Genomic DNA, 23,430 nt, shown 5'->3' on the forward strand with positions numbered 1-23,430 from the left:
CCACGTCTATATGGGTGAGAGAATACATAACAGGGTTTATTCGCGAACACAGCGAATCAGCGATCCAGTGCTGAAGTGCATTTCCATTTTGATGTGTGTGGTGATGAGGATGGTGATTATAGTGCTGGTGCTGCTGTTTATGGTGATTGCAGGAGGAGGTTGAAGGATATTCAGGGGTGGTGGGCTGCTGGGGATTTGGATGGGACAGGACAGGATAGAGGTCATAACAGTGATTCTTGCCTATAGATTGTATCAGCTGTTTACATTCACCATGTTGAAGATTATTGTAGAGTAGTGGAGCTATGATTCACATTCAGTAATTTATGCAAAGGGTTAATGATAAAATACAATGGATAACTTAATAGGGGGCGGTATAGGCAGGGTGGCTCAGTGGTTAGCACAGCAAGTAGGTCGCTGGTTGGAGAGTCACCTGGGCCATTTCTGTGTTTCTGCATGTTCTCTCTGTGTTGGCGTGCGTTTCCTATGGGTTCTCCGGTTCCCCCCACAGTCCAAATGCCCTTCCAGCCACAACCCATCTCTGGGAAACATTCACACACACTCATTCATACTCATACACCACGGACAATTACTCAATTCACCTACACCCCATATCTTAGGACTGTGGGGGAAACCGGAGCACCCGGAGGAAACCCACATGAACGCAGGGAGAACATGCAAACTCCACACAGAAACGCCAACTGACCCAGCCGAGGCTCGAACCAGCAACCTTCTTGCTGTGAGGCGACAGCACTAACCTACTGTGACACTGTGTCACCCTATTTAAAACATTATTATTATTATTATTTTTATTTATTTATTTTTTTAATCGATAAAGATGTATTTATTTATACAGCCAAAGCGAGCAAGCTATACTGCAAAAAGCAACGTTTTCTGCAACAGGGTGTTTTTAAGTGACCTGGTTTGATCCATCCTAATGGCACTGTCTTCCAATGAGCGGTTGCCATGGAGGGCAGGGCCATGCCCTGTACCATCGTACTAAGGTTCAACCATTAACAGACTGCTTGTAAATTTCACATCATGAAATCTCTTGTAAGTTTGTAACAATCTTACATCAAATGTTACAAGACGATTACTGTTTGTACTACTAATTTCTTAATTTACACCAAAGTATTGCAAATGTCACTAGCTTTTGTTTAGTACCAGACATCATACATTTCAGACACATACAGAAGGTTTCATCTGCTATAAAGGTTAAAACAACACATTAATTAACCTGGTTGGTTGAAATAAACACAGCATATGAGGAAAACTATATGGCATATACTTTTCAAAGATACATCTGCCTTAGTTGTAACACATATACATTAACTCCAGGGATATTTTGTCTCTACGAAATTGTACATTTGGTAGGATGTCCACATGACGAGCACATGACCCGGGAGTCATGGAAAAGTGTCTTGTGAGGCAGTTCCCACTGAAAATGCTGTAAATTAAGTTTATTCATAAACTAATTTCGAGAGGATCACGTGCTTATGATTGCATGCAGCCGGCCCCGCATTATTCAATTCATGATTCACCAATCAGATGATCCCTAAGCCACTATAAATACCCTAAATTCCATATGGCAGCCATCTTCGTTTTGAAGAATCCCCCTTCAACCCCTACTCCTCCTCCTTTCCTAGACGGGTGGCACGATGGCCCAGTGGTCAGCACTGTTGCCTCACAGCAAGAACGTCACTGGTTTTAGTCCTTACCAAGCCAGCCAACATTTCTGTATGGATTTTACACGTTCTCCTCATGCTCACGTGGATTTCTCCCGAGTTCCCCGGTTTCCTCCCACCATTCAAAAACATACAACTTAAGTTAATTGACTAAAGGGGTTCTTACACTATGCTATCCGAACCATGCCCAGACAGGTTAACCAGATCATTTGCGAAGAGTGAGTGCTCTGAATCGTGCTCAGGTATGGTTCACTTGGCCGGCCCTGGCCTGGTTGGAAGAGGTGTGCCAGAGTGCAATTCACTTGGGCTTTGTCCCAATGATTTCAGTGTTTCACTGTTTTTGTCAACGGTAGCGCCACATTTTTTGAGCAGGTATTTTACGGTGAGCATTCTGCAATTTTTTCAGATATTGTAAGTTGAAAAACGCAGCGCCCATCAGTGTCACATTTGAGCTAGCTGTCAAATCACAGTGGACGAGGAGTGAAATTATACTACACAACTTTCACCACCACCACCACAGCTTGTAACAACAACGACAGAAAAAATGCACCTTAAATGCTCACAGTGTTTTTAAAAAAACACTCCTGTGGACATACAGCTATAATATAGAAGAAGAAAAAAGAATAATAAAATGAATGCAAAAAAAAAAAAAAAACATGCTTTCCATGTTATATTGTATACAACTGCTTGATTGTAACCAGAGTCAGGATTTTAGAGCTCACCTCTGTCTTTAAGAGGTCTGGCAACAGGTACATCAGTTTGCAATCTAATAGCTTCTTTAATAAAGCCCACTCCTGTTATTCAGCTATTTTATTTCTAATCAGCGTATTGAGCATGAAAGGCTTTCTAACACAGCGACCAGCCCACTGATATGTGAAGGCCAAACCTGCGCTGAATGTCTGAAAGCAGTTGGCATAATGAGGCTTGCGCTTGTCTGAAATTGCAAAGAAATAACCCTCACATCCTCACAAAGAAATCTCAAGGCTGCAAATATAATGCCTTAATTGCTTGTGTGATCAGAACAGAGCAATATTTTCTCTGGAAAGCTTGACATGAATAAATTGTGATTTTTCTTCTTGCAAAAAAAAAACTATGCAAGAAGGTTTTGATTTCATGGTACAATAATATGCCATTTTCAAGAGGCTACTGTGGTATTTTAGGTTTTTCTGTTGTGAATTAATTAGGCAGAAAATAACATTGCAGAGGAAACTTTAGGAAGTTTTTAAGCCGCAGAAGATGCAGAAATGTCACTATGTGCACACAATTTGCCAGTAATGTTTGCTAGTACTTATTTTTTTGTAAAGCAAACTCTTGGCATCAAGATATCAAATGTATTGGTGTATTGATACAATAAATGTTAGAATCATATGGGTTAATGACAGTTTTAAGCCTATTATTTACTAACAGTATTAGCTGACTTTCACATCAGCTCTGAATATGAAGATGATGCAGAAAAGTTACAAACACAAAAGTACTTAAGCAAATGAAACAGCATACAGTGTACAAACAATTTTACTTTTCTTTTTTTATCAGTAGAACAAGTTTAACTTAGTGTAAATGAGATAATTTAGGCTAAGGATTTTAATATTTATTTATTTATTTATTTATTTAATTTTTTTTATTATTTATTTATTATTTATTTATTTATTTTTTATTTTTATTTTTTTATTTATCTTTTTTCTGTTATCATCATGATTTTTTTATTTGCTGTGTGTTTTTTATCATTGTTATTGAATATATATATTAGATAATAATAATACATTATTAATAAAAATCTTAATAACGATTAAATAAATTAATAATATTAATAAATAAAATAATAATAAATAAATAAATGAATGAATAAATAATACTGATAACAAATAAATATTTAAAAATATTAATAATAAATTAAATAATCATAATAAATGAATAAATACATATTAATAAAGAAAGAAAGAAAGAAAGAAATGTTTTTTAAATATTAGTAATAAATAATTAAAATATGAATAGTTACTTATTAAAAATATATTTATTTATTTAGATCTATCTATCTATCTATCTATCTATCTATCTATCTATCTATCTATCTATCTATCTATCATTACAAATTTTCAAATTAAAAAATAAATAATAAAAATATTAATAATAATTAAATAACATACATAAAAACAAAATAAAATAATAATTACAAATAAATAAATATATAAATAAATAAATAAAATATTTCATTCTATTTAGCTTTTATGGATTGAATTCTCTATAATAACCCTGCAATAGATTATACTAAAAACGCAGCTGTATCAACTTAAAGTTAGTTTCCCTCTGTAACATATTGTAACCTGCATTCTGGAGATAAACATTCCATTTAACATTCCAGAAAACAATCTGGGTGAATCGCCAGGACAATAAAATCACTTGGTGACGAAAAGTCTGGCTTGGTAATCCCTTGGTGACATGTTAACAAGTCTGGGAGACTTCACAGAACCACTCTCTGCCTACTTCAAAAGAACGTGACAGATAAGATAAGAAAAGGAAAAAAAACTCTTTAGCCAACATTCTGCTCACAGACAAGACATTCCTCAAAATTAAACAAAGACATTTATAACCCAAATCTCTTGTTTAATTTCATTTAACTTTTGTAATGTGTACAATACCTGATATAGACTATACACCTTCACGCTTGCAGGCCTTTTTAAAAGCATCAAGGATGTAAGGATATGGGAACTATGTGATGTACTTGTAGAGTGTTTGGTGTCAATAGAATGCCCTCGACATTTTATAACACATGATGCATAGATCGAGACCATAACTCGCATTGTTTTATTCTTTAAAGCCCTGTATTAAATGCCTGTCCGCATGCTTTAGGCGAGCGCTCAAATTTGCATACGCGCAGCCCAGAGACAAAGGAAGGTTCGCGCGCAAACTTTCCCCTGAAATCATTGGTCAGAATGCTGTACGGGTTGTCACGTGACCCGCAGGTATAAGCACACTTTCCCCCAAACATCTGGGCAGAAAGAGAACTTCCCAAAAAGGAACATCATTGACGGTGGCCCTCGGGCCACACGTGGCTTTCTAAGCCGCATGGACTTTTTCCCGCCACGCTTTCTTTATTTTCCGGCAAAGTAAATTCAGTTTAAAGTTTGCGATCGTGTTCGTCCGAACTGCATTACAAACTCCACGCATCAAAGGACATCAAGAGTAGTTTCATCACGACGGAAGAGAGACGCATAAGAGAGACCTCCAGACATGAAAAACCAGGTGATTTTAGTTATGCGATTAAGCTGTGCCCCTTTTATCAAAAAGGTGTTTTTTATAACCTTGGTGGTCCGTAATGGTGCGGGTGGAACTGAAAGTTTTGTCACTCTTTTATCTGAAATCTCTATCTCCTCGCTTTACTATTTCTCTTTGTTGTTACACGTTCTATAGACCCGATATCTCCGCGTGGTTTACCTTTGTTCTGTGTTAAATGTATGTTTGTGCGTTTGTTTGTTCGTTACGTCTGACTAGTCAATAAATTCCATTATAATCAAATGAATTGTATTGTTTGCCTCACGAGAAAATGTCACTGAAATACAGATTCCCCTGCCTAGCTATTATAAGTTGTTTAAAACTTTTGAATGATTAATCTACTTCACAAGAAGTAGCAATTAAATTCCCTTTTTCTAAATGAATAGATTACAGTGTCCGCTCGGAAGAACGGCGGCTCTGCTTGTGTTCGTTTGGTCAAATTGACAATAAATTGATCCGGAATATTAATGATTAATAATAATTCGTTATTGTTGATAATTAATATTCATAATCTGGGAATCCGCTCGGTCGCGCGAGCATGATCATTTACAATCATATGTTTGTTTGACCAAACTGACTGAAGCTTAAGCCGGAATATTAATAATTAAGAATAAACCGTTATTGTTGATTATTAATATTCATAAAATGAGCTAATTTCATGTTACATATATTGGTGGAGAGAATGCGGGCAGTTTTCCAAACATTTTCTGTGAAACAAACTTTTCAATTCATGGTGATTTATTAAGCGCGCTATAGAAGAAAAAAAAAGGACCGCGAGAAGCATTTCCTTTTCTTAGAAACTGGGAGGACGAAAATCCTCCTCTAGCCCTTCTGTTCACTAAACACAGCAGAGAGCTGCCCGTGTAGAGTGTAACAATTTAAACTGCAGTTCATATATATTTTGAATCGATTTTGCTGAGACGCACGTTCTGCAAATCATTTAAATATATTAGTGTGCCTGTCGGAGGAAAAGACACCTCTCTCAGCGCTTGTAAGACAGTTTGGAAACCCCAAACCTGTCCGTTTAAAAGGCCTTTATAGCTAGAAAACCTCTAGACTATTTTCTCCCGTGGTTTCAAACTGTTAGATTAGCTGCCTAACGTTTAACCTCTTTGCTTCGCCGCTGTGCGAAATTAATTTCAGAACTGCTGGACGGTTCTAAATTAATGTATTTCGGGAGCTGCAAGCTTGCCTGTTAACCGCTTTCTGACGAAAGGAATTCTCAGAACCATAAGCGTGTTTTTAAATGGTACCAAAATCTGATATGGATGTGAATTCCCATATTTCAGTTATGTTCGTCCGGACCAAATCTGTGTACAAACGTGCACCGCCTCGAGAGACGTCTCGCATTTTATGTTTGTTTGTCTAATTGTAATGGTCGAATATTATTATCAATGTTACGGCAACATGATATATAATGACCGCTTGTGCGAATCTTAGTGGTTCGCGCTTTGCCTTTGTGAAGTCAGCCGCATACCAAGTTATGAATGAGAACTCCTCCCATTCATAAATCGGCTCTTCGAGCGCTCATTGACTCCTCGTCCACGTAACTCGTGCGCGCGCACGCATGCGTGAATGACGTAGTCACCACCCCAAAGCATAAGATCCGCCTTTCAGGAGGCAGAGTTGGTGACGCGGTTTACTTCACAGGGCAAAACCACTCGCTAGCTTCTAACGACTAGCCTTAAAGTAAACTAACCCTTCGCGTCTTAATATTACCAAACTGTTAGCACAAGGCTAACCGGATGCGAAGCGTAAAGCGTAACAACTTACTAGCGGCTAACGCCAGCTAATGCTTAAGCAAACCAACCCTTCACATTTTGTGACATTAACAAACTTTAGCACAAGGCTAACCGAATGTGAAGTGCAACTCGGAAACATCTCCCCCTGTCTCCTCCTGCTCTTCTCACATCAGTTCCGCCCACCATTGTGTCTCAAGTGGTCTGAAATGGTCAAACAGTTTGGAGTTAATTTGTTTTAATTTAGATTAAGCATTTTATTTTCCCTGTTATTATTTTATCCAAACAATAGTTTAGTTACCTAAGTATAGATTATTGGTCTGTTTTTATTTCTTTTGGTATTATGAATTATTTTGTTACTTTCAATTTTTTTTATTAATTTTCTGCCTTCTGTCTTTTTCATTTTAATACCGTTGTCCAGTTTATTTTGTTATTACTTGATTTTTAATCAAGTTCCCAATAATCTATTCTAAACTTAGGTCATGTTTAATTTTGATTTTGTTGGTTTTGCTATTTGGGGAGTAGCCTTTAATCTCTCTATTATTATCATTAATAGGCATAATTTTTCTTCCCTTTTGATTTTTTTTTTCTCCATCTTTTCCTCATGCCTTATTTATTCCCTCACCTCTTAGGTTATAGGGAAAGTATAACTATATTAGGGCAAGTATTAGTCTGAAGCTAAATTCAGAGCTATCAATCTATAGATCCCACATCTGATAAAAACATGTTGGGCTAACCCATTAATGTTTGTAGATGCCCCTGAATACTAAGGCACTCTTTCTACATTTTCTAAGCCGTCTTGTACTGCTTTTACCTATAGGGGATTATTATGATTATTCTTTTAGATTCTTTTATGCCGATTTAATTTTCCTTTAGCCTCCCTCCATCACAGGGTGATAACCTTCTCTATCCATCAGATACTACAGCATACTAAGATTCCTACTCCAACTGGCTCGCCCAGAATAGTAGATCCATAGTACTGCCCGTATCCGGACCCGAGTCCTCTGTGCTTGTGTGGTTAAGCGTACAGGTTATTCAGGTTGCAGATCAAAAGATTGGGTTCATCTGTCTGACATAACTGACCCCTGCTGAAGGAGGCGTTAGATACCTTGGCGTTTTGTCTCTCCGGCTTGTGTGGATCACAGTGGCATCAGCAATCGTACTCCAAGAAGCACCGTCCGTGTCAACTGGCATACGATCAATCTTGGTTAATTACCCTGTCATGATTCCACACACGTGCCCGCCTGAGTGAGATTGGCCACCTCATTCTACAGGCCTAGTGCGGCACCGGAATCATCAGGCAAAACCCAATTTTGAATCATGCCAGGCGGTCAGTGACTTTCTTGAGTGCTACGTATTGTGCTAAAAGCGTACGCTGTGTGAGTTCACAACCGAGTTACATTATAGGCAAGTGATCTGATAGCGACTGCAGTAGGAGTTGGGGAAAGTCTAGCCAGATAGCACGCTCTTGCGACCTTCATCTGATTGCCTTTCACTCACCACCAAGTGTAAATAGCATGTAAAACCTAGTCTAAACTTAGCCCACTACAGGACTATAAAACGAACATTTTAGACATGCCCATAGGTTTTGCTATTCTCTCTCTCTCTCTCTCTCCCTCGTTTCTCATCCTTGTCTGTCTTTCAGTTTTATTTTTATTCATATTTACTGATATCCATATTAGTATTTTCTTTCATTTTTCTTTCCCTGTACACTCGTTCATCCGAGCGAGGTGCCTTTTTGTCTAACTTATCGTTAGTATTATTAATTTTTGTTCTTGGGTTACTGTTATTTTTATTTACTTAATTATTTTTAGTTACTTTGACCTGCTCAGAGACCACGCCATTGAGAACCACCAGGGTGATTTAAATAATTGATTGATAATTTGCACAGCCTGGCGCATGACTAAAAGCCTTGAGGCCAGTACGTAGATATCAACTGTTATCTAGCCACCCAAATTCGACATCTGAATTGTCCGGCCCCCAGTGGATCCGTAGAAGGACCAACGTCTAGCCGGCACATACCCCCTAGCTGACAACCCTGTCAGACTAATAATATAGCACAATGCTAACATCCACTCGATTTGGCCATGTGGGTCTCTCTCTCTCTCCCTTGTGATCTCTGTCTCACCCAACAGACCAGCATGTCAAGTGCGCCCAGCCCGCTGCTCACTGGGACCAACTGGAGGCCTGGTTAAGTGCTTAACCCACAACCTCCTGCCCAACGACGCCATGGAGCTGCAGCGGCCAAGCAGAGAACAGCTGGACGTCTGCATTAATCCGCTGAGGGCGAACGACCTAGCCCGGAGCCATGACAGCCAAGCCCAGACTCAACTCTCCAGGGCCCTGACACACCTCACCCTTGCACCGGCCAGACCCATAGGAAAGGGTCTCAACCAGCTGGAGCATCGAGCCCAGGACGCCTGCAAGACGACGAGGGAAAAGGACGCCGAACTTCTGGAGCAAATGGACGGACTACACGCGCCCCGATGGAGCTACAAGCGGACAACGCACACAAGGAGCGACGAGAGGAGAAAGCCAAAGATGAACTGAGTGTAAAGCTACAAGCTGAAACACTATTGTAAAGAGCAGAACTAAAGACAGTGAAGCTCGGGTCAAAGCCTCTAAAGTCAACGGCTGAGGGCCCGAGCAAAATTCCAACACAGAACCCAACAAAGAGACTTTTAAGCATGAACCTACCAGAGTTCACCCAGAACTGTCACATTTCTACAACCCATGTGACTACCTGACTGGGGAAGTGCCACAGTCAGCCCACAAGCCAAGACTGGATAGACCAGCAGAGGGGGGTGAATCCAACTCATACTACCCCGCCAGCCAGCATTCCAGCAACGCCCGTCAGCAACACAGGGCCAGGACTCCCTTCAAAGAGGTCCCCCATGACAGACACCATCTGTCAGCCAAATACTTGAACCAGCTGGCCAGGGAAATGCCAACTTTCACCCCAAACCCTGCTGGAGGCGACGACATGCACCCCTAAATCTAAGACATTGACTTTTACACTTTTACACAGAGGCCAAGTGCCACTCTCTGTGACAAACTGTATCTGCTAAGAATTACTTCGAGCCGTGAGGCAAGAAGTTTCCTGAATCAACAGCGCCGTGCCATCAAAGCAGATTACAAGCCGATGCAAGAGCTCTTACTAGAGTGTTTTACCTGACCCCGTGTCAGAGTAAGGACTGATTGTCGCCATGGGTCTCAGAACAGCCACGAGACCTCACAAGCATTCTGCAGTCGACTACACCAACCCTACTTCAAGACAGGAAATGAGCCACGGACGGAGGAGGAGTTCACCTTCCAGATCCTCTCTCTCCCAAAAACCTGCTTTCTGTGGTGAGTCCGCACACGGGCAATGCCCTGCCCCCACGCCCTGGCCACCCAACAGCGGCAGAGTTTAGCTCATAAAATCTGTTCAAAACAAAGACTGCTTTGAAAGACTGTCAAGCACCTACAAGCTACCCTGTCTCAGAGTCTCATCCGGAGCTGACTTTAAAAGGCACGCTACTGTTTCCCAGCCGCAAGACTTCCAACAGTGAGTTAAAGCCTTTCTCCGCCAGCAGAGGACAGCACCGCCAGGAAGGCGCATGTCCCAACACCAGACAGGATGCTCAGAGACACACTGGGACAAGCCACTCACCACAAGCAGCCCAAAAGGAGCCTAACAGCAACCAAGGAATGACCAACCTGCAGTAGCTAGGATCTTAAGCAACCAGCATCCAGCTAGTTACACGCCAGAGAAAGCCAAAGGTGAAAACCTGACACCAAACAACGGCACAGTGGCGTCATGAGCAGCAGAACTGCTAAAAGCTTGAAGGGGCCCTACAGGAAGTCAAGCCAGACTCCTTATGACTAGAGGGGGTCCAAAACCATTTACCCCCCTGAACACCTGCTTTTTGCTCCATCCCCGCAGAGTACTGCGAGTCCAACACAAGCTAAAGACTGTGTACCTAACTGCAGCATCACGCTTCCCCCCAAGAAGCAGCCAGTGCCACCATGCTTGCAACCTCAGGCACCAGAAAACACTGGTCTGGTTGTCTGTTTACCTCCTGAGCCACAGCCCACCAACCAGCCACACCTGCGTACAAACAACTGCTCAGGCCCCTGCACTTCAACTCTTGGGGAACCTGACCAAAATGGCGTGGCAACAACGCGCTACTTGGCTGTAACCGTGGAGATGAAAGAAAGATGAAAAACGCGCGTCAGCACGGGAGCAGACCTCACAATAATGTCATCTTTCCTGTTTGAGTAACTCAAACCAAGAGCTCAGAGACTAAAACGAACACTTAATTGCCAACCAGGCAGGCTGATTGTGCAAATCATACAGCCCAACTGAGGTTCAACTCGCATACATCGCTCCCATTCAAGTAACTACTGTCCCATGACTGCAGTGCACCCCGTGTACCCGTCGCCAATGGACACATACCTGCTGCTGAATGGTAAAAATCCGCTGGATATGTTTGAACCTCTTTCGAACTTTGAACCCCTTTAAAATCTGGGCCCAAGTGCGAGAACTTGCTCACAGCCGTCAGGTCAACCCCAACAGACTGTCAGGTCACCGAGGTCGCGGGAAACTGCTGGAACCCGCGAGAACCCAAACTCAACAACATAGAGGGGGTCAAGGTCGCTACTCTGCAGCCTTCAAACCAGCTAGCAACCCCAACGCTTGCTGCCCCAGGCCTCAAAGGGCTTAATGTTGAATAACCGGACTGTGAATGACATTGTACTTGCACTGTGAGCAGACAACCCAGCAGCCATCAGCCTCGCACGGTGCGACACTCCGCCTGAACACACCCCCAGACCTGTGTTCAACTCACAAGCATACACATTACTGTCCAAATGCTGAACTCTCACACATGACAACTGCCCACAGCATTTGCACATTGAACTTGAATCGGAACGGCGGATGGTTGACCCATCCTGTCCTAACTCTCACGGCCCCGCCGCACGATGGTCACATCAGAGCTAATAGCCTGATACATCTTCAGGCATATATATAGACACCTTTAACGACCGGTGATAGGCACCCACACTTCTCACAGCCAACCACGATGGCTGTCACCCTCAAGAAGCCCCACTCAGGCCAGACCATGCCAGAGGCCTGCTCTGTCATCATCAAACAAGACTCTGTGGTGCCAGCCTATACAAACAGGGGCTCTATATTGCTCTCCATATGAAAGGCCGAACTCTAAACCACACATTGGGTTTTTCTTCCAACCAACAACAGAAGGGGCATAAAACTGGGCCTCAACCTGGAAGCCATACCCTAAATTGAACTGTCCTCATGAACAATATATGTCTTGTGTAATAGCTGCATGGCAACTGACATAAAAATCCCCAAAGACTACGTACTGGGACGATTGGTCAGCCACAAGTTCCATGACTTTGAACTCTTGGGCCAATTAGTGGCCTCACCCTACATGCAACGACACCAGAGGGGAGCTTAGAAAACACAGACTATACTGTTCCATTCAAGCCCGTCACACTCACGTCTGTCTTACCAATAAACAAAGAACAGGTAGACAGAAGTGAGCTCACAGAGGACTAACTCCTTGCCGTGTGCCCAGCCACTCGTCACCCCATCACTAACATGGATGAAGACAGGGCACTTTCCTCAACAGAACAGACATGCTGAGGCCACGCAGGATGAGGCCAACCGACAAATGTCAGCACATCCTGTATAACTACAACGGTGCCCTCACTAAAGACTCTTTAGACTGCAAGTCCCACTGACCTTCACATGGAAATATCCAACTCCATGCTGGAAAAAGGACATCGGGCTATGCATCAAAACCTGCTCGGCACCCATCTGGGCCATCCTCAAGCCCAGGGTCAAAGGGTGCCTGACCATAGAAAGCTAAATCAGCAAATGCCATTGCCACAAGGCCCAATGACACCACTGGAACAGGAAGTGCCCAGAATTCAAGGACCAACCATCTCCTCAACGCTTGATGTGGTCCCCGCCTTCTGGACGATACCTGTACATCCAAATGACCAGCATAAGCTAGCTTTCACCTTGAACAACAGACACTAAACGATCATGAGTTGCCCCGTCGGCTAGGCCAACTCACCAGCCGAAAGCAACACCCTCCTGAACAAAGCATATGCCGATGCTTATGTTAGAGGCAACCTCATCTACGTTGATGACATCCTTAATGAATATACTGCCGTGTCTGGCCACTCAAAGGAGATAGTCCATGGCCTACAACAGTTGACTGGCTAGCGCAAAGACTACCGCCTAGCAAGGTCTCCGAACTGAGCGGCTCCCTAAGTGGGTGCAACTACTCCAGACACGTCATTAAGAACTGTTCAAAGACTGCTCAACCCGTGACCACCCTGTCAAAAAGGGCTGTCCTTCTGTTTGACGGAAGGTCAACAGCTGGCCACGATTGAAGTGAGACAACGTCTGGGCATATGCAAGTAAGACACTCCTTGCGCCAGAAGGCAAATACTAAGACTGTGTAACAACATCGCTCTGCACGGTGGGTGCCATTTCAACAGCTATTCTCCAACTTCTTTGGAGCACTAAAACCATCATAGACACCTGCCACCAACCTGTCACGTTACTGAACAGTCAGCACATCCGGGATGGCATAAAGACTAACGCCAGTACGGCCATGCGGCCGACACTGTATTGACACTTGTTACACCTTAAGCCACAAATCCACGCTGGGTAACAGCATAGCTGTTTACCAAGACTGTACAACTGACAGACAATTTGCAACGCTGTAGAGGAGGAACCCCAGCCACCTCTGCCAACCTGTCATTCAAGTACTCCCAAGTACTGGGATGAGAATGCGTGCCAAGGTATGCCCACAACCTGTGTCGATGGATGCTCCCACAACCACCGCAGTATGCAGAAATGGCAGCCACCATTGTAACCCTTCAAAGCACAGCAGCCCATGACATCAGAGTGCACTTAGCTGCAGACTCCAACTTGCTAGACTCTGTTTCACGTTCCACCTCCCAGGGGGGAAACAAAAGGCTTCAGAACTGCCCACCACAAGCCCGTGAAACGTCAACACTTTTTCTTCTTCCCAAGTAGGCGACCACAACACTGACAACCACATCATGGTCGTCTACAGAAGAAGATAAGAACAATTCAAACTTTCAGACACTGACAAGGACCTGAATGACTGGACCGATGCCCTTACCAAGAAGGTGCATCACACGGTGGACCATGGTCACCACCCAACCAAAACCCCGAGATCTGGCAGCTGTAACCGGCAGCCAACAACCCTGCCTAGCCTAGCTGCCACATTCAATCTCACCAGCCCGACAAATGTCGACAAACGACATTGCGACCACATAGGCGTCTGACACCTCACGTCAGACCAGGTTTATTTTTACCTTTACTTTGTCTCTTGTTGTTTTGTTTTGTTTCCCCCACTCACCCCACCTACCACCCGATCCTTCTGTCTGACCTCAGCTTCAACACAGATGTCACTCAACACCTCCTACATCTTAAAAAAAAACAGGTGTGTGTGAATCCTTTTTGAGTTGTCCCTGAAGACCCCACGACACCACAGTTCGTGCTGCCTCAGAGCCAGAGGGGGGTAATGCTAATGTACTGACCCTGCACACAGCAAAACATGCCCAGGGCGCTGATTCACCGAGCACCACAGCAACACAGAGAAACCATCCTCTCATGATCAGACAACCAGATGGATCAGGCGGGACACTTCCATGGGCTCACAAGGAGCAACAATTTTTTTTTTTTGTGTGTGTGTGTGTTTTTCTCTCCTTCGCTTTCTCTTCCCCTTGAACTCATATGCCAGTACACCAAATGGGTAGAGTGTCTCTCAGCACCGACGACACAGCCCAGACCATGGCATATCTTCTGATGATGAACAACTTGGACAGAGGCACCCACCCTGCACTACCAACATCACACAGGAAGGGCAAACACTCCTGGCTGTATACGCTCAGCTGCATAGCAGCCAACCCTCAAACTTGCGTATCACAACCAGAGTAACAAACACTGGCCCACAAGCCAGAAAAGGGGGTAGAGACCCTGCAACCGGTGTCACAGTGGAATGCCCAGCCAAGCACAGTCATCACAGACACCACCTACTCTCTCCCCTGTTCCCTCTCTCTCTCTCTCTCTCTCTCTCTCTCTCTTCCTTTCCTACACAGGATACAGCCACGATCCTGTACCTCAGTCTCACCAGAAGACCACTGCAACCTCACAACTATACTCCTCTATCACTCATCTCTGGAAAACTGCGGAACAGCTACCACTCCGTGCCTCCCGACAACAGGGAAGCACACATTAACAAGGGCCTCGCCATTCAATAAGATGCAAGCACCAGTGAACAAGTGCACCGCCATACTCCCACGAGCCTTTCAACGGAAAGCTGGGAAAGGAAAGGAACGCCAAGGAGCTGCACCCACGTTGATCGAAATGAAACTCCGTCCAGCTGACTCAGGAACGGACATCGAGGGGCCCTCACTTCCTGCCCAACCAACAAGTTAAAGTTAGATCCCAACCAACCGGGTTTTCTCCGAACCACGTTGTCTGGGAAGAGGGGGACTGTAACATATTGTAACCTGCATTCTGGAGATAAACATTCCATTTAACATTCCAGAAAACAATCTGGGTGAATCGCCAGGACAATAAAATCACTTGGTGACGAAAAGTCTGGCTTGGTAATCCCTTGGTGACATGTTAACAAGTCTGGGAGACTTCACAGAACCACTCTCTGCCTACTTCAAAAGAACGTGACAGATAAGATAAGAAAAGGAAAAAAAACTCTTTAGCCAACATTCTGCTCACAGACAAGACATTCCTCAAAATTAAACAAAGACATTTATAACCCAAATCTCTTGTTTAATTTCATTTAACTTTTGTAATGTGTACAATACCTGATATAGACTATACACCTTCACGCTTGCAGGCCTTTTTAAAAGCATCAAGGATGTAAGGATATGGGAACTATGTGATGTACTTGTAGAGTGTTTGGTGTCAATAGAATGCCCTCGACATTTTATAACACATGATGCATAGATCGAGACCATAACTCGCATTGTTTTATTCTTTAAAGCCCTGTATTAAATGCCTGTCCGCATGCTTTAGGCGAGCGCTCAAATTTGCATACGCGCAGCCCAGAGACAAAGGAAGGTTCGCGCGCAAACTTTCCCCTGAAATCATTGGTCAGAATGCTGTACGGGTTGTCACGTGACCCGCAGGTATAAGCACACTTTCCCCCAAACATCTGGGCAGAAAGAGAACTTCCCAAAAAGGAACATCATTGACGGTGGCCCTCGGGCCACACGTGGCTTTCTAAGCCGCATGGACTTTTTCCCGCCACGCTTTCTTTATTTTCCGGCAAAGTAAATTCAGTTTAAAGTTTGCGATCGTGTTCGTCCGAACTGCATTACAAACTCCACGCATCAAAGGACATCAAGAGTAGTTTCATCACGACGGAAGAGAGACGCATAAGAGAGACCTCCAGACATGAAAAACCAGGTGATTTTAGTTATGCGATTAAGCTGTGCCCCTTTTATCAAAAAGGTGTTTTTTATAACCTTGGTGGTCCGTAATGGTGCGGGTGGAACTGAAAGTTTTGTCACTCTTTTATCTGAAATCTCTATCTCCTCGCTTTACTATTTCTCTTTGTTGTTACACGTTCTATAGACCCGATATCTCCGCGTGGTTTACCTTTGTTCTGTGTTAAATGTATGTTTGTGCGTTTGTTTGTTCGTTACGTCTGACTAGTCAATAAATTCCATTATAATCAAATGAATTGTATTGTTTGCCTCACGAGAAAATGTCACTGAAATACAGATTCCCCTGCCTAGCTATTATAAGTTGTTTAAAACTTTTGAATGATTAATCTACTTCACAAGAAGTAGCAATTAAATTCCCTTTTTCTAAATGAATAGATTACAGTGTCCGCTCGGAAGAACGGCGGCTCTGCTTGTGTTCGTTTGGTCAAATTGACAATAAATTGATCCGGAATATTAATGATTAATAATAATTCGTTATTGTTGATAATTAATATTCATAATCTGGGAATCCGCTCGGTCGCGCGAGCATGATCATTTACAATCATATGTTTGTTTGACCAAACTGACTGAAGCTTAAGCCGGAATATTAATAATTAAGAATAAACCGTTATTGTTGATTATTAATATTCATAAAATGAGCTAATTTCATGTTACACCTCCAAATACTTTTAAAAGGTATGAAGTTGTACAAGTATACAAACTGCTCTTTAGAGAGAAAGCAGAGTCTCCAAACATTAAAAGCATTGATTTACACAGCCAGTGTCTCACAAACTTACACAGCTTTATTAATCAAATCCAGCACGAAAACCCCAGCACTGCTTTAAACAGATGCTCTCTTCTGCTCACCAAAACGCTGCTTCAGCACCTCTGATTGTAAATGTAGTCCTTATTAAAGCAGTACATGAAGCCATCATCATTTCAAAGCTCTGATGTGCTCGCCATCTGTACAAACTGCAACTCAGAGAGAACGGGACGTGTTCGAATAAAACTGAGGGCTAATTTTTGTGATTGATTGGGACAACCTGTACAGTCTTAGGGGTCATTCCAGGTGGGACGGTGACTAAATCAATCATGAGGTAAAACCCAGGTGGCCTTTTACTGCTGAGCTGGGATTTGGCAAACATGAAGAATGTAATCAAATACAAATTACGCGCTATTATATATTGCATACTGTAGTGTCAATTAAGTCATTACCAAGACAGATTCTTGAGGTGGAGCAGGACCGTAGGGTCTGACTTTATGGCATTTCCCTGATTTCCCCCTCCATCTCTCAATTTGCATTCATTGTAGTGACTCTGGATTTTGTCCTCAGGAACAATCGCTCCTTCAAACATTCATCTTCACACACAGTCATTTTCTTCCACATCTAATGTCCTGCTAAATATTTTAGTTTTTTTTCTCCTTTTTTTTTAGTGAGTGATCTTTAAATGGTTTAATAATGTCACACCTGAGCTTTAAACTCAATAACCCTCCGGCTTCTCTAAATCAGAAGATGAAAAAAAAAAGTATTTTTTTATACAGTGTAAATTGTAAATAATAAGGGTTTTCAAGCAAATGTCTATATATATATATATATATATATATATATATATATATATATATATATATATATATATATATATATATATATATATATATTTATTTATTTATTTATTTATATATATATATATATTATTTATGAGCAAAATATTCATTAATTCTTTTTTTTTTTTTTGGCTTATTCTGGGGTCGCCACAGTGGAATGAACTGCCAACTTATCCAACACGTTTTTCGCAGTGATTGCCCTTCCAGCTGCAACCCATCACTAGGAGACACCCATACACACTATTATTCACACACATAAACTATGAACAATTTTAGCTTACCTAATTCACCTATAGCGCATGTCTTCGGACTTTGGGAAACCAGAGCACCTGGAGGAAACCCACACGAACGCGAAGAGGACATGCAAAATCCACACAGAAATGCCAACTGACCCAGCTGGGGCTTGAACCAGCAACATTCTCGAAAGCACTACCTACTGCGCCACCGCGTCGCCCATATGAGCAAAATATAAAAACTATTTAAATAGTCAAACATTAAAAGTTTCATAAGCCCCTCTGGAGCTGTAGTTAGAAGCATCCCAGTTATCCCCCCGATGCCCTATTCGTTTAGAACATTCTAACATTTAAACTTAAATGCAGCATTAAACTTAAAAATAGCATTAAAGTGATCACTCTTCGGTGTAATTTGCTTTCAAAGTATTTTTGCAGTTCAGTTTTAGGGATCTTCATGTTTACAATTGCGTTTATGACATGTGCATAAACATAAGCATTGGACACTTACACTCAGCAGTTTGTACTGTGTGTGCTTGTTACCTCATTACAAACATGCCTAGAAATGTTCTTAATATACTTGCGTACTATGTTAAACTAACAAAAGAAACACTTAAACAGACCTGTGGCTTACCCAAGGCTGCCTGCTTCACAAAACTGCTTATTTTTTGTTTTCATTCCTCAAAAAATCCCTCTCGTTTTCAAAATAAGAGTCCCACATGCATAATATGCTCATTACAAGCATAGATAAACCTAAATATACGACGGTTTCATAGTTGCAGTCTTCCTAGTGGCCAATGAAATGTAGCATGTGCATTATTATTCTGTGTTTCATTCAACTTGGCCTGTTTTTTAGAAGGATTTTACAATCACAAGATTTGCATGAGAATGAGGAAACAATGATGTTTGAGGCTAATGAGATGGCTTTCCAAGTACTGAACACGTGTTATTCAGCTATGCCTAGATGTATCCAGATTTTAATTCTGTGGCACCTTTAATGAAGACACCTATTGTAGTAAAATGTCATTCTGTGTAATAGCTCATATTGTTTATACATTATAAAATGCATTACAACGGCAAACAATCATTTAAAATTTGAATAATTTTATTATAACACCATTTTACTGTACTTTAGATCCAATAAATTCAGCTATGCTTATCAGAAAACTATTCATTTTTTTTTCTTTTTAATTATGATCTCCTAAATTTGGATCATAAAGTTCATTAAAGCCTAAATATTGAGAGGAAAAAAAAGATAAGAGGGTAAAAATGTACACATGAAGTCCATACATATAATAACTACACTTACAATGTCCACTTTACAGTTAATACCACCCAGTTACCTCCCGACATGCACTCAATGTCAAAATACAAAATGGTCTCTCGCGTTTATCATTCCCCTTTTAATCTCCGTCTCCCAGAAATTGCACAAAAAGTCCAGCACCAGAGTTAATATGACAAATGTGTACAGATAACCTCTGTCTACTGATAAATCATGAACAGTACAGCGCAGAATTCAGCTTTTCCTCTGAATAAGTCTGGCTATGTGGCTGAAATGGGATATTAACAGCCCTACCTGCTCCTTGACGGAGGCCAGGATGGCAGAGGTGGTCTCTGATTCGGCTCCGTCGCCATTGGAAGCGTTCAGTCCTGGGCTGAGCATGGTGGCATTCTCCATCTCAGCAGTCTGATCTGGAACTGGCATGACTTCTGGAGAGGACAAAACACATTCATCAACAAATCTTCATCATTTTAATGCAATATAAAACCTTTAATCCTATTTGTCAATTGTGATGAACTTATATTAAACCTGTAATATGCTCATGCAAACATTATATGTAAACATGATTTTAGTATAGAATAAATAATTTGCATTTTTGTAAAAAAAAATAAATAAATAAAAATAAAAACTCTTTGTCAGTTGACTTTAACAAGAGGTCTTAATGGCTTAGTTGTGTTGTGTGAAATCTATAAGAATAAAAAAAAAAACATGTAAGGATCTAAATAAGACTTCTTGTTCTACTCTAATTCAACTGATGTCACTTTGCATTGTAAATGTATTAAAAATAGGGCTTAAAAACTTGCTGATTTAGGAGAAAATCTTACAAATAATGCCCCTGTGAGTCCTAAATATAGAACTCCTAAATGTTAACTCTATATATTTCACAAATCAGTGAATCAGTGAAATGTCACGAGTAGAATAAGACCAAATTTTCCTAAAAATTTTTCAAGACCAAAATATCCTAATTGCAGACTGCTTTGGAACGAAAATATTTGACCACCAAGAGCGTTTAAAAAGTTATAGCCCTATGGTCAGATTTTATGGTAAAACTTAACAATAAGGTTCTATTAGTTGATGTATTTTAATGCATTTACTAACATGAACAAACAATAAACAATACATTAATTACACTATTTGTTCATGTTAGATAACACTAGTTAATGAAAATACAATTGTTCATAGTTAGTTCATGTTAACTGGATTATGTAATGTTAACAAGCATGAATTTGCTATTTTAATAAGGAATTAGCAAATGTTAAACTACAATTAATAAATGCACTACATGTTTCATTTATATTTAGTTCCTGTTAGTAAATACATTAATAAAACCTTATTGTAAAGTGTGACTGTATTTATTTTGAACAAATGACTAAAAAATATATGTTTAAGCAAATATATGTTATGTGAATACAGATTTGGCTGTTTTACACTTATTTCAAAATATACATATAAACAATATTGAAAAGTATACACAATGTATTTGCTTGTTTTCTATTTACCTTATTCTTCCGCTCTCATTCACTTCCATAATTTTTTAGATGTTAAAAACAGTTTGTTATGCTGCTTGATGTTGCAACCTGATATTTTCTTATTATATTATTCTGCTTTGTCTGTATAGTCATGAAAAAAACTTGTTGGCACTTTATACTGATTTGCATCTGCACAAGTATTGTTTGCACTCCTTGCCATATGCCCCCAAGAGCATTTTTTTTGTTTACAAATTTTTATGTTTTATTTATATTTTTAGACTATATTATATGTGTAATTATATTTATTCTATATATTTTTATTTCTACTTTTTGTAATAATATTATATGAGAGTATGTATGTCTTGTACATGTGGTTGGATTGAAAATAAAGCTGACTTTGACTTGACTTTGACTGGTAGAGCAAGTAGTTTGACCATTTTCTGCCATTTATTATTTATCTCTCCCATAGGCAACTGAATTGGAAGTTCTAAAACAATCCCAAAAACTAGCGCACTTCCGCATTGAAGAATAAGGTCAATAGAAAAACATTTTAAACCTTTATTTGATTACAGCATCAGATGCAACCTAATATGGTCTTCTACAACGTGTTAGAAATCTCTAACAGAGACTTCTCCCCTCTCCATCAGCCAATCACTATGTGCATAGTTAAGGATAATACAGACATCATGCATAGCAACGAAGTCAACCCTGCCCTTGCTCTCCGCTTAAAACTTCTCTTAATTCCTCAGTAAAAGTTTGTCTCAGCAGCTTTGTGATCCAGTTTAAAGAGAAATTTTGACCAAATGTTTCATGAATACCCAGAATGATAAATTTACTCAGTGTTCATGAATCAGTAAGATGATTTGGTAACACATTAGTTTGAGGACCATTTTTCAATATTAACTGCTGTCTTATTCCCTGCCTATTATTACTGTACTGGCAGTTTGTTTGTTCTTATAAAGTACATATTCTGCACCTTACTAGTTATTAGCTTACTAACCAACAATAAGCAGCAAATTATGAGTTTATTGAGGCAAAAATCATAGTTATTGGTTTGCTAAAATGTTACTGTTATCTTAAAATAACAGTTGATTTAAAAATGTATCTGAACATTGAGAGTAAATGACCCAACAGATGTCCAAATGAACACACAACTGACACATTTCAGATTCACAACAATGAAATCCACCAAAAGCAGATAGTTAGACATTTTCAATCCAGTCTAGTGCCTCAGCTATTTCATAAAGCCCCACGGTCTATTTACAGTAGCAAATGAGCAAATGTCAGGACGTAGAAGCAGATGATTGATACAAGCTATGAAGCATCTGTATTGATTAGAAACAGATTCCAAATAATAACTGAGCTGGGCATTAGCCGGACTCAGATCAAGATAAATGGTTATGTAGGACAATCTCTGGATGTTTTGTCACACTCAGCGGCAGCCGTGGCCAAGCCTGCCAACTTTGTTCCCATGTTAATAAAGATGACTAGCTTCATCTGACACGACAGCGTGCCTCCGCCTTGCGTTCTCGAAATCAGATTATGCCTCCTTAAACCACCATTTCCACATTGTTTACCTTCCTCCACTCTTCCCTTCAACACATGCTCACATAATTCACCCCAAAGCCTCCCAATGCACCCGGAGGAATGAAAGACCCTTGGAAATAATTTAGAAATTCAGGCAGATGATGTTTCCAGATGTCTTGTGGATGCTCTAACATAAAATATGAAGTTTAAGGACAAAAAAAACTCATCTTAACTTAAAAAAGACCTTTTGTTGTGTGTTGTGGCATTGTGTTGTGTGTACAGTAGTTAGGACACATCATGTACACTGGGGGAAATAAGTATTGAACACATTTTTATCAGAAAATGTATTTCTAAAGGTGCCGTTGACTTAAAATTGTCACCGTATGTTGGTAGGAAATCCATATATGCAAAGAAAAGAAATTAGTTTACAAATGAGGTTAAATTTAATAAAATCAAAATGAAAACACAGGGAAGAAGTATTGAACACATGAAGAAAGGAAGATGTAGAAAGGCAGTGAAAGCCCAGACAGCAGCTGAAATCTCTTAGTAGTAATTTAGCAACCCTCTGCCCTTTGTTATTGAACATTAATAGCTGCTTCAGTCCAACATCTGCCTTATCAGGATGATGAAAATGAAACCAGAGTGGACATTTCCGCAAAAAGATTAATCAAAATACAGCCAAGGAAACTCTCAAATGGTTTCAGAGAAAGAAAATCAGCTCACCTTACTTGTATCCAATAGGAAATACAAATTAAAGATCAGATTTGATAGACGAGACACACAGAACCATCAAGATTTTTACACACTGTTGAAGTCTGTGAAAAAAACTGTTCATGTAACTTCAATCTCCATATGTGAGTCGTCTTTAAGCTACCATAAAAGCCTTTTATATAAAGCATTAAAGACATTTCAATAGTTCAGTACTTTCTTCTAGTGTCATTTCATTGTTATTACAATTTTTTTCTTTTTTATTATTATTATTCTTCATTCATTCATTTTCTTTTTGGCTTAGTCCCTTTATTAATCAGGGATTGCCACAGCGGTATGAACCGCCAACTTATCCAGCGCGTTTTTCATGCACAGATGCCCTTCCAGCCGCAACCCATCTCTGGAAAACATCCACAC

The 23,430-nt window shown here is 40.7% G+C and overlaps 1 protein-coding gene across 5 annotated transcripts in view; it reads right to left on the reverse strand.

Moving 5' to 3' along the window:
* The window catches only part of ctnnd2a (catenin (cadherin-associated protein), delta 2a), a 579,694-nt gene that overhangs the window by 508,499 nt on the left and 47,765 nt on the right, over positions 1-23,430 (reverse strand). For 3 of the 5 annotated variants that reach the window (XM_073940678.1, XM_002666654.8, XM_068217202.2), the window contains exon 2: positions 19,604-19,737. Coding sequence is in view for 4 of the 5 variants with exons in the window: in XM_002666654.8 (XP_002666700.2) it covers positions 19,604-19,732 (129 nt within the window). In the remaining variant the exon portion in view is untranslated. The remainder of the gene's footprint in view (positions 1-19,603; positions 19,738-23,430) is intronic. The other 2 variants (XM_073940674.1, XM_068217203.2) reach the window with 1 other exon arrangement.

Source organism: Danio rerio, chromosome 24, assembly GCF_049306965.1.
Source record: "Danio rerio strain Tuebingen ecotype United States chromosome 24, GRCz12tu, whole genome shotgun sequence".
NCBI classification, from domain to species: domain Eukaryota; kingdom Metazoa; phylum Chordata; class Actinopteri; order Cypriniformes; family Danionidae; genus Danio; species Danio rerio.